At 40.0% G+C, this 12,939-nt stretch overlaps 2 protein-coding genes across 2 annotated transcripts in view; both read left to right on the forward strand.

The window, feature by feature from the left end:
• The window catches only part of LOC146481596 (cytoplasmic FMR1-interacting protein 2-like), a 31,191-nt gene that overhangs the window by 3,678 nt on the left and 14,574 nt on the right, over positions 1-12,939 (forward strand). The window contains exons 5-12 of the mRNA XM_085108350.1: positions 147-251; positions 777-995; positions 6,678-6,791; positions 9,069-9,146; positions 9,748-9,795; positions 10,320-10,489; positions 11,341-11,488; positions 12,152-12,385. Coding sequence (XP_084964476.1) covers positions 147-251; positions 777-995; positions 6,678-6,791; positions 9,069-9,146; positions 9,748-9,795; positions 10,320-10,489; positions 11,341-11,488; positions 12,152-12,385 — 1,116 coding nt within the window. The remainder of the gene's footprint in view (positions 1-146; positions 252-776; positions 996-6,677; positions 6,792-9,068; positions 9,147-9,747; positions 9,796-10,319; positions 10,490-11,340; positions 11,489-12,151; positions 12,386-12,939) is intronic.
• On the forward strand, positions 1,399-5,833 carry LOC146481597 (uncharacterized). The gene is made up of 3 exons (XM_085108219.1): positions 1,399-1,406; positions 2,620-3,180; positions 3,661-5,833. Exons 1-3 carry the CDS (start codon positions 1,399-1,401, stop codon positions 5,831-5,833), a joined length of 2,742 nt encoding a protein of 913 aa, XP_084964345.1.

The raw sequence follows: 12,939 nt of genomic DNA on the forward strand, positions 1-12,939 counted from the left end.
ACTCCGCACCGATGCAGCACCACAGTTTCTTTAGAAGCTAACCCCCTTATCCAATATTTTATCAATTTGATGCTGCTTCTTTCGCTGTCAAATGGCTTGTCTTGTTGTAAATGTTGTCATAAAATGGTGAAATTCCTCAAACACAGGTCATGGGCTTTCTTATATTCCTGATGGATGGTAAAGAGAGTAACATCCTGAAGATGGATCAGAAGAAAAGGATCAGCATCAGCAAGATAGACAAAATGTTTAAGGTAACAACACTTTAAAATCATTTGAAGATTTATATCTCATAGCTGAAACAAGAATTACAAACTAAACATAAGTTCCATTTATAAATAAAAAAAATTGAAATTGAATGTAGCAAACTTTTTCTTCCAGTCACTCAAAACTACCTCCTGAAGTAAACATGACTACATTGCTGTGGGACTTTAACTTGACTTGGGTTGTCAATAAACTCATTTCTTACCACAAAATAATAATGTGTAAAATTGAAGAACAGCTCCCCCCTAAACCTGTCGGTAATTTGTTGGCTATTTGTCAGCTATTTATCCACTGACCGTTGGTTGTTTGTAGGCCAACTGTTGGCCATTTGTTAGTGACGGATTTCTGACAATTGGCAGAGAGGTTTATGGGGGAGCTGTTCTTCATTATTATGGACCGATGTACAATGGACTTCAAAGCACTAGGCTCTCTAATTATCAGCAGTTACCAATGTAGCTTGTAAAAAGAAACATTTTAATTGTATGACTCACTGACGGTTGCTTCATCGTCCACAGCAATTTCCAGTAGTACCTCTGTTTGGAGATGTTCAGATAGCTCTGGTGTCTTACCTGAAAATGTGCCCTCACTTTGAAAGCATGCGAGAGAAGTGGACTGTTGCGGCTGATGGAGCAGATGACAAGGTTACTGTTCAGTATAATCTTCTTGGTAAAATGGACAGCATCAGAGAGGAGCATATCAAGTTTATCAGCGAGCTGGCTCGTTACAACAATGAGGTAAATTATCCCCTTTTGTGTTCCCTTCTTCTAATACTTACATAATAAGAATGTTGTGTTCCTTTACATTATTATTTTCCACTCAAGGATACCCAAAACAAACAGGGGAACAAAAAAAATGACGTGTACATGTATAAAAATTAACAGGGTTCGTATCTATCTATCTGCCATTAATTTTCCCCCCATCATAAATGACGATTCTTGCAAATCGGTCAGCGGTAATGAATCAATAAATAATAAATAAATAGATAAAAACAGATAAGTAAAAACCATCAATTTAAAGGTAGTTTACAAATGCGAGTGTAGATGGTCTGGATTTGGAAGGCTGAGAACTCAAACTGGAGAGACTATCCTTTACTCGGGTAGAGAAGATGACGTTCACCAAAGTGGAGTAGCAATAGTGATGTCCAGGTATGCCAGTGGGTGTTTGCAGGGCTGCAAATAACTAACAGGCAGGCGCCGGTCACGTTGTCCGGTCAAACATGTTTTTGCTCGGACACTACCCGTTTTTGGTCGGTCAAATTTTAACAGTCGTAACTCTTGCGATAGTGAACCCAGATTGCACAGTAATCCTTTTATAACTAAGAACACAACTGAATCCAAGTCGGTTTGGCAATAAAAATTACAAGTTAATAGTTTAACTACTCTTTACTGCAGAAGCAGCCTCGCATTCAATACATGGAACGCTTACGCAAGATACAACCGCAATTGTCCGTTTTACTTTACATCTGGCAAAATCACTTATAATTAAATATTACACTTTGGCAATCGCCACATCATTTCTTCAACTGAACTTTAATGTGCAGAATATATGAAAGCTGAAAGGTTCAATCGGTCTCTTAATTAATTTGAAAAAAGAAGCTAACTGAAATGTAAATATAAACAAGAAACACTTAACTTTAATTCATAAATTATCGTCTTAGGGTTTCGAAATTCGGTAGTACTGTATGTAATTGTATTAAATGCATGGCGTCTTATTCCAAGTACCATTGTTGCGCTCGCTGACTGTTTTCGTTTTTAAATCCATTTAAGACGACCTCATTCTCCACTTTTATACGCTCCATTTTTGAGTTGCATCGAGTGTTGAAATCACCAGAAAGCTTAGTAACGAAGCATGTTTTGCAGGGTCTGCCAGAAGTAACGTATGGTTTGTTCGCTTTTCGCACTTTGCAACAAATGCCACGTGGAGTATTCTTGGTGCCACGAGATTAGTCTTCGTGAGGGTGCTTTCCGATCATTCAATCAATCAAACAATCAATCACTTTATTTAAGAGTCAATCGTGGTATCTAGCTAAAGGTAAAACCCTCTACTAATGGGAAACACTTAAAGTAAATAAAATAACGGAAGACACGATGATTTGTGGTTGCGATAGGACTTGATAACATCGTGGAAGTTTGCGACTACCGGGAATTTCTTGACCACTAATTTGTGTAGTTATATATTCATGTTTTTTTCTTTCGGAAACATAAATGTTGTCCCTCGGGATTTTTTAATAGTTAAAAATTAAAATTTCTCTGAACGAGTCGGTAAACGACCGGACAAGATGTCCGGCAATCCAAAGATTTGTCCGGTCAATACCCAATTTTGACCGGACATTGTCCGTTGACCGGCCGTTATTTGCAGCCCTGGTTTGGAGAGCTGGGCACCAGTCAGTGATCGGATTATAACAGCCAGATTTCACTCTAAATTCATAAAGACTACGATTGTTCAAGTGTACGCCCCAACCAATGAAGCAGAAGACGAGGCAAAAGAGACCTTCTACGATCAACTACAGAAGGTATTGGACACTGTTCCCAGGCACTACATGCTCTTGGTGATGGGGGACTGGAATGCCAAAGTGGGAGAAAGACAAGAGGGTGAGAGTGGCATTGTTGGGAAACATGGTCTAATATGCGAGAGGAATGACAATGGCGACCGCTTTGTGTCCTTTTGTGCGTATAACAACCTTGCTATAACATCAACCATGTTCCCTCATAAGGATGTACATAAGTTCACGTGGACCTCCCCAGATGGTCAGCGCCGGAACCAGATTGATCATGTGGCAGTCAGGTCTCAATTCAAGAGGTCAGTGCAAGATACAAGAGCGCATAGGGGGGCTGATGTGGGAAGCGACCACAATCTTGTAATAACTAAAGCTAAACTCAAATTGAACAGCACTGGCAAGAAGCAGGAGGGGACCATCAGGTTTGAGGAGAAAGGTAAAATATAGTTCTCGAAGACGAGTGTCCAGTGCCAATATGTAGAAATTATTCCAGACGTTTCGGGCTTAGCCCTTCATCAGTGGAAAAAGATTTACGTTAAAAAGCTGGCTTGCGCTATGAAGTCAGATTTAAAGTTGTAACGTGCGCGCGCGATGTGCACGTGACGACCTAAAGATATCGGAAGTCGGAGTTCATTCCGCGCGGCTGACTGGTGCCTAGTCTGAAAATAAGGCGCATCTCCTTACGCTTTCGTTGCTTGTTTCCGTCGCAGAGCATAATTCCACGGACTTTTGCGTCCTGGATAGTGTGGCCATTTGTATTAAAATGCTCTGCGACGGGAAAGCCCGGCAGGTTCTTCTCAATGCTGTGTAGGTGTTCACCGAAGCGTTGCCCTAGCGTGCGGCCAGTTTCGCCGATGTAAATAGCAGGGCAACGGCGGCAAGAGATACCATACACTAACCAGGTTTGAGGAGAGCAAGTTGAGAGAGCCTGCGATTAGACAACAGTTTCAGCTCGAGTTGAGAAAACGATTCCAAATCCTACAGATGACAGATGAGAACGACATGGATGAAGATGATAACCGGATTAGTGAACAGCCTGACCAAGGCAACAGCAACAGCATAGACCACACGTGGCAGAAGATCAAAACTGCATACACTGATACTGCAATGAAGGTACTAGGGCGAAGAAAGAAGAAAAGTAAGAGCTGGATTAGTATGGAAAGCTGGAGAAAGATCGAAGAGAGAAGGAGACTGAAAAAGAAAATAGGAGATGCACGATCGGAGAGGCGGAAGAACAAAGCTCGAAACGACTACAGAGAAAAGGACAAGGAGGTGAAGAGAAGCCTCAGGAAAGATAAGAGAGACTGGATTAACGGTGTAGCACGAGAAGCAGAGGAGGCTGCGAATCAGGACCAACTGAAGGGAGTATATGAAGCAACCAGGAGATTATGCAACGAAGGGCCAAGAAAGGCAGGAATGGTGAAGAGCAAGGAAGGAAAGTTATTGACTAAAGAAGACGAGGCTAAAGCAAGATGGAAAGAGCACTTCATGGCAGTCTTAAACCGGCCAGTTCCCGAAGTTGTTATTGAGATGGAAGAGGCAGACGTAGTGAATAACAGCATCAATACAGGAGAAATAACAAGGGAGGAGATTAGGAGTGCATTGAGGGACATGAAAAGTAGAAAGGCGCCAGGTATTGATAGTATCACGGCAGACCTTCTGAGGGTTGACATCGACACCACAGTTAGTGTCCTGTATGAGTTATTCAACAAAATATGGGAGGAAGAAAGTATTCCAGAGGACTGGTCTAGGGGGCTTATCATCAAACTGCCCAAGAAAGGGGACTTGACGAGTTGTGGAAACTGGAGAGGTATCACCCTCATGTCTATTGTCGCCAAGGTGTTGGGAAGAGTCTTGATCAAGAGGATTTTTGCTGGAACGGATGCTGAGTTGAGAAGAGAACAAGCTGGCTTTAGAAAAGGAAGGAGCACGACTGAGCAGATCTTCATATTGCAAAATATAATTGAACAGGTAGCCGAATGGAACACCAGCCTCTACCTTTGTTTTGTGGACTACGAGAAGGCCTTCGATAGCATACACAGAGACACTCTCTGGAAGATCATGAGGTGCTATGGAATACCAACTAAGATCGTGAAAATGGTGCAAGTCATGTATACTAACTGCACATGTGCTGTGGAAGATGGTGCTGGAAGATCAGATTGGTTCGAAGTGAAGTCAGGCGTCAAACAGGGTTGCAACATGTCAGGGTTCCTGTTCCTCTTGGTGATTGATTGGGTGATGAGAAGATCAGTCGAATGCACAAGGACAGGTATTAGGTGGAGGTTGACAACTATGTTGGAGGACTTAGATTTCGCAGATGACTTAGCTCTCATCTCCAGTACATTTATGCAGATACAGTCGAAGATTAACCATCTCAGTAGTAATGGTAAAGGAACAGGCTTAAAGATTAACACCAAGAAAACCAAACTGATGAGAATCAACGCCAACAGCAACAACACAGTTGTTATAGATGGGCAGGAAGTAGAGGATGTGGATTGCTTTGACTACCTAGGAGCAAGAATAACCAAGCATGGAGGGGCTGAGGACGATATCAAGCACCGTCTAGGGAAAGCTACAGGAGCATTTAACAAACTAACTAAGATCTGGAGAAGTGGACAACTGAGCAAAAACACTAAGATCAGAATCTTCAAATCCAATGTCGTAGCAGTGTTACTCTACGGATGTGAAACATGGAGAATGACAAAGAGGGACGAAAGAAAGCTGAACACATTCCTACACAAGATCTATTGGCCAATGAAGGTGACAAATGAAGAGGTTAGACGGCGAGCAAAAACCTGCTCCATCAGTGAGCAGATTAGGAGACGGAGGTGGCGGTGGATAGGGCATGTCCTGCGCATGAGCAGCGATCAGAACCCGCGCATTGCCCTAACTTGGACACCGGAGGGGAAGAGGAAAAGAGGGCGGCCGAAAGAGACCTGGAGAAGGACTGTGGAAGGAGAGAGGCAGAAGATGGGTTTTGACACTTGGGGAGAGGCTGTCATCGCTGCGAGAGACAGGGTGGGGTGGAGAAAACAAGTCAACGGCCCTATTCTCCCAGAGGAGATAAGGAACTAACTCCTTACAAATGCCGTGAGGAAAGGTGCATTAACCGCTTCAGATGATAAGACATTCCACTCTCTTATTGTTCTAGGAAAATATGAAAATTTGTAGTAGTCTGTATGTGCAAACGGGACCTCGTAAGCTTTCTCATTTATATGGCAACTAATACGCCCCCGGGGGGTTAGATATTTTATGGTGTTAATCCTGGTTTGTCTATTGTGGGTTTTGTAAAAAATGGACAGCCTGTTCCTTTTCCTTCTCTCTTCGAGGGTGTCCCACTGTAGTTCTTGGAGCATTTCGCAGTGGATGTGTTGTGATACACTATATCGGCTTAACACATATCTGGCTGCACATCTCTGCACCATTTCCAGTTTCTTCACATTATCTGTAGTGTAAGCATCCCGTGCCGCTGATGAATACTCTAGTACTTAATGGACAAACCAAGCTCTTATAGGCCATAGATTACAGGTCACAGATCACAGGTACAGGTCATAAAAAACATGGAAAGTCATGGAATTTTATAATTTTGTTTCCCAGACCTGGAAAGTCATGGAAAGTCATTGAAAATTATGTTTATGGAGTAAAATCACTGAGAAAGCATTCTTTTAAGGAATTAAATGGAAGAAAATGAACAATTTATTTTAAAAAAAAAACCCAAAACTTGGAACCGAGAAACAGATTTTCACTCAGTAGAAATAAACACAGTGACTATGGATATTTGACACTGTAAAATGCAAATGCTTTGTCATGGAAAACTTGAAAAGGTCATGGACTGTTCAGCATGTCAGGAGAATGTTCAGATGGTTGATGGTTCTGAGTAAATTGTATAGTGTGTGTGTGTTGATTGTGTCTTTCATAGATGATCACTTCCAGCAACAATCCAAGAAGTGATGAGCAGTATAAGGAGCTGACCACTCTGGCCCTAAGAGGGCTGCGACTTCTGTCATCATGGACAGCACAGGTCATGGAGCTGGTAAGCAGATTAATTGAAGGGCTCATGGGAATAACTGACCTATAGTGCATTTTAGATATTTGCTTTTTGTTGTTTTAGCTCAGATTTATCGGATTACATGTACAGTGCACAGATTACACTGTAATTGTAGAGCTCAACCTATAACCGACTTATAGTGCTTCTGACAGTGTAGATAGCTTCTCGTTGTTTTAGCTCAGATTCATTGGATTAAATGTAGAGTGTTACGCCACAAAATGTAATAACTGACACAAAATGTAATAGTAATGCAAAATGTAATATCTTTTGACGCAAAATGTAATAGTAACGCAAAATGTAATAACTTTTGACGCAAAATGTAATAACTTTGTTAACACAAAATGTAATAACTTTTGACGCAAAATGTAATACCAGAAAGTAACGCAAAATGTAACAGTATTTTCAGTCGGTCTTTACAGTATGTTGGGAGGGGAGGAACACAGCATCTGCGATGCTGCATTTTACCCGGAGGTTGACTTTGATTATTTGTCTGCAGATATTTGATTTCTGCTGATTCAAAAAGAAGTACACGATGATTGACCATTTTAAAAGTCATTTCCCACGCTAAATAAAGCCGCGGTAAATTTTACCGTTGTAACATGCGGTTACACGTGAATTGTTTATTATGGTAAATTAGTCGCTCTTACGGCTTCATTCGAGCTACAATAGCTGTAGGGGAAATAATCGCTGGCGATATGGCAAGATTTAATGTTATCAAGGGCGGCGGATCATTTTCCAAGTTGTGGTGGTGGCGGGGGGGGGGGGGGGGGAGGGGAGTAACTAGTAACATGAAATGGGAAAGCTGAAGAAATTCTTCTTCTCTTCCCTGTAACTTCAATCTTAACGTGAAATCTGATATATCGACAATAGCGCGAAGCAGAAGAGACTTGTTTAAATTAACATTTTTTTTTGCGGCTTCGTGTTGGTTTCAAATGAAATATCGTGATTGGCTTTCTTGCCTTGGGTATCGAAAAACCCTATTTATTTACCAAGTTAAATGTTATGGGCGCTTTTTTTATTCTTTTTGACATATCAATGCATATTCTCCATGGTAAGTTTATCTCGGGAAAGTACGGTGACATGCACCACACCAAATTTCTCACGGGGAAAGGATCATTTACCACGGTACTCAGTACCGTGAAAGGCGTAGAGTGGGGCAAAAAATGAAGCCGTAAGAGCGACTAATTTACCATAATAAACAATTCACGTGTAACCGCATGTTACAACGGTAAAATTTACCGCGGCTTTATTTAGCGTGGGAAATGACTTTTAAAATGGTCAATCATCGCGTACTTCTTTTTGAATCAGCAGAAATCAAATATCTGCAGTTAAATAATCAAAGTCAACCTCCGGGTAAAATGCAGCATCGCAGATGCTGTGTTCCTCCCCTCCCAACATACTGTAAAGACCGACTGAAAATACTGTTACATTTTGCGTTATTACATTTTGCGTTACTTTCTGGTATTACATTTTGCGTCAAAAGTTATTACATTTTGCGTTAACAAAGTTATTACATTTTGCGTCAAAAGTTATTACATTTTGCGTTACTATTACATTTTGCGTCAAAAGGTATTACATTTTGCGTTACTATTACATTTTGTGTCAGTTATTACATTTTGTGGCGTAACATAGAGTAATTGAAGGGCTTGGGGCAGAACCAACCTAACTAGAGCTTCAATCACTTTTTGTTGTTTTATTTACAACTCAGATTCACTGCATTAGATTAATTGGAGGGCTCAGGGCATAACCAACCTACAGTTATATAGAGCTTTTTGGATTTAATTGTTTTTTGTTGTTTTAGCTCAGATTTACTGGATGTGGCCTGGATGTGGCCTTGAATGCCATTAGGAAATATTGCCCCAATGTTTTATCCATTACATGTACATGTACTTTAATGTTTGCAATAAAAACCTATGATTATGGGAAACATTTTCATTTTTGTCACAAAACAAAGTGCAAAGCAGCAGTATATTATAATTGAAGGACAATGTCAATGGTTACTTGCAATATAAAACTGCAGTTTTGTTTAAAAGCCTTGGTTGGCTTAACATGCATGACATTTCCAAGAACATTAAAATGGAAATATCATTACAGTGATGGTCATGTCAGGCGGGAAACAGCTGTAGTGTAGACCCATAAAGCTAAAATGAGCCAAGAATGAAAGGTGTTGTTATTTCAATCTGGACAATCATACTGCTTACCAACAAGATGTTAAAAACAGGTACATGTAAATTATTACTGACACTGTTCTCTTTTTACCAGTACTCGTGGAAACTTCTCCATCCTACAGACAAGTACGCCAATCCCCATTGCCCAGAGGAAGCAGAAGAATATGAACGAGTGAGTGAAACCCTTTTCAACTACAGAACATGTAAATAAGATCGCTTTGTACATAGTGGAACTGCCACCTTCTGTAGTTAGTAATACTAATGGTGTAATGCTTAAGTGGAGTCAGTAGAGAGGCTGGACTGGAGGACAGAAGAGATGGTACAGTAAATTAAACGGAATGAGGATTCACCAAAATTAATTAAAGGTGCAAGACTTCCAACTGACAGTGGAGGGACAACAGAGCACAGAAATACATGTAGTCTCCACTCTCCACTAAAACTACTATTAGTACCACTTAACTAATAAATACAGCACCCTTGTTATTATGGTGTTTTCTTTTTGGCCAGAGGAAAAGCTCATTGTATCATTTTCCTTGAATGTATAAAAGCATGTTATTCCAACTACCATGTTAATAGGCTGACCTCAGAAACTTTATTTTGAGGCACATATTGCACTAATCTTTGTAACCACAACAAACTTGTTGCACTTTGCAAGTGAAAATGAACCTACACAGTACAATGTTGCTTCCTTTACTAATGATGCCCTGGGTTTTGTCAACAGTGTTCTGATAATTTTAACTGGTTTTTTTGCCTCTTTAATCCTCCTTTTGTAGGCCACAAGATACAACTACAATAGTGAGGAGAAGTTTGCACTGGTTGAGGTATTACAAAATTCACTTGAATACAGACTTCAGTCAATTACATCAGAGGGTGAACATTGAAGGGCTGAGAGCATAACCATCTAATGTCAAATATTTTGGCTTGATTTTTGCATGTGGTCCTCAGTTTAATCAAAGAACACCACTCTGTGTTTCTTTCACTCCAAAGCATCAATTGCCCCACTTCTTTCTTTGCTTTCCTTTTGCTGACCCTATATTTTGGGCTCATTTTTCTCAAAAAGTAAGCCTTAAAAAAAACCAAACAAACAAAAAAAGAACAGAGTAATGTTCTCTGACTAAATTGAAGCCATATCCAAAACTTCAGGCACTTTTGAACAAAACATGAAATCAGCCTAAAATTTTGACATACCAGAAATGAAAAAAAAAAAAAAAACCAACTTTTAACCAAGATGACGAAGATAGCATTTAATTTACTTAGAACTTCTGTCTTCATCGTAACATTGGTGAATTTGACATAATATTGCAAGTAACTGTATGACTGACTAAAGAATCTTGTGTTGTTTCAGGTGATTGCCATGATCAAAGGTCTTTATGGACTGATGTCTCGTCTTGAGCCAGTGTTTTCAGAAGCCATTAGACATTCCATTCACACTCAAGTCCAGGACTTTATCCAGATCGCCCTAAGAGAACCACTGAGGAAGGCTGTCAAGAGCAAAAAGGCCATGCTTCTGAAAACGTGAGTAGGCTTGTGGTGGCGTTGAGAGGAGTTTGTTTTAGTTTAGTTTAGTTTAGTTTATTGAGTTTGTAGCAAAAAGATGTTAAATAACATTTGCATGTATGTTGAAGAAAGGAATCACATGCTGTCCTTTTTCTAGATTCAGTAGAGTTTAATTTGGAAAAAAAATGAATGTACCAGGACATTTTAAAAGGAGATACATGTGTACATGTACATGTATAGTACAGGGGCTTGAAGTTGTGGCCTTTCTTTGGACAACACAAATTTTTCTTTATTTCTATCCAGTTCAAGAGCTGAATAATGTTACGCTTGACAGGGATTAAGTATTGATCAAATTTCTTTACCCTTGTTATTTTTTTTTTCAGCTCTTGAATTTACAGTAGTTTCAGTTTAAGATGAATCAACAATATTATTAGAAAAATGATGGAAAAAATATTATTACATGTATGTAGACATCTTCATTGAGAAGATCAATTCTGGGCTAGCATACAACTGTACATATACATTCAGTATCATCCCCTAAGCAGCTGCTGGAAGATTACTAACACCTGTATCGGGTTTGAATCTTATTATTTTTTCATATACATGTACATATTTATCTGATGTTATGGCAAACAGCAAAATTAATGACAGAAATGACCATATGACCATGTTGACCTTACATTTCCTGCACGCCATTTTCAGTTCCTTGGTAAAATTGAGTAGTTTTGCATCAACATCAAAGGCCAGAATTATAATATTTTTGCACTTTTCACAACTAGGTACTCTTTTTCAAGAGAACATAAATCCAATTAACACGTTTGCCGTTTGCCTTAAACATGATTTTAAATCTCTATAATGTTACTTCTCAGAATTCTGTTGTCCATCCGTGAGACGGGAGGAGATTGGATTGATGGACAGCACGGAAGAGGGGACCCAATACTGAAAGGAGAAAAGGACCCAAAAACAGGGCCTTCAATCAAGATACCAGATAGGGATGTGGGACCGTCCAGTACCCAGGTATGCACTTTTGATGCCAGCTTCACGCATAGTTGGAGTGCTATCAAGATGAAAAGGGGGAAAGGGGGACCCAAACAATGTTACCGTATTTTCTCAACTAATCGCCCCCGGCGTTTATTTAAAACTTGGCCTCAGGCACCCGGCGTTTATTTGAAGCCGGCGTTTAATTGGGGTCCGGCGTTAATATTAATGAAGTAAAATTTTCATCAATTTTTAGGTTGATTTATTATTTTACATTCTTTGAGACCCCTTGCGCAGTTTGTCAAGGCGGGACGATTTCTCCCTTGGACCCGACCTGACAGACCTGAGAGTGCCTCAGTCATAACAACAGGAACGTGAACATTGCTAAATATTTTCAAGTTTGTTTTGTTGTACAGCATATATCGCAGTTAATGTTATGCCAGACTTGTTTGTTGAGCATTTATTAAAGTAACAAAAGTAGTATACCGTACAGTACGTGTCATAGCGGTGCTTTTCTAGTGAATATCTCTACTTGTTGGCTCGACGCAAATAAACGCCGGTACCTCGAACAAACGCCCCCGGCGTTTATTTAAAATAAAATTTAACAGTTTTGACCCGGCGTTTAAACAAGGGTGGCGTTTAATCGGGGTCCGGCGTTTAATCGAGAAAATACGGTATGTAAAATTATTGTTTATGTTACAGTTGTACATGGTCCGTACTATGCTGGAATCGCTGGTGTCTGAGAAAGGTGGTAAAAAAGTCATGCGAAAAGAGCTGGAGAAAGAGACGGTGGAAGCAATCGAGACATTCTTGAAGGAATCCTTTTTCTTTGAGAAGCTGCTCCATTTTAATGAAATTTTGAGGGAATGCTGTGATCTCTCTCAGCTCTGGTTCAGAGAATTTTATCTGGAATTGACCATGGGTGCCCGGATTCAGGTATGTTTCAAAGCTAATTTACTCTTTGAATCAAAAAACCATGTTACTGCACCAGTACTCCTCATAACGGAGTCAAACATCTACATCTACATCTACATCTTATTAAGTCAGTAAAGTCATGAGACATGTATCACACCAACTGACCTCAGGATAGTTGCCATGATAAAACATTACATACCAGTACATGTAGTTCATTCACCTTTTTCCCAATTGAACACAATAGCATTCCAGACACTTAGGGCCAGTTATTTATACAGAGTCTAACTTAGGCCGCGGCTTAAGGCAATCAGTGGGCCTCCAAATCTGCTTATACCTGTAAGTGGTTTATTTTAGTAGATAAATAGTTTTCTGGTCTGGGATGCAAGCCTTCTTACTAACGTCAGGAGCAGCCAATGTTTAGACAGGACTGTTGGCAAAATTGAAAATGGCTTAGAACGTGGTTTTGTTAAACACTGTCTAAACTGTCTTTTAGTAACTGACCCTTACTGTTTGAAGCTGTTTTGTTTCTCGCTGTGTACGTTAACCTTTTCTCAAATCCATCGTGATCAGCATGT

The sequence above is a fragment of the Pavona decussata genome, unplaced genomic scaffold (assembly GCF_977016875.1).
Source record: "Pavona decussata unplaced genomic scaffold, jaPavDecu1.1 SCAFFOLD_49, whole genome shotgun sequence".
NCBI classification, from domain to species: Eukaryota; Metazoa; Cnidaria; class Anthozoa; order Scleractinia; family Agariciidae; genus Pavona; species Pavona decussata.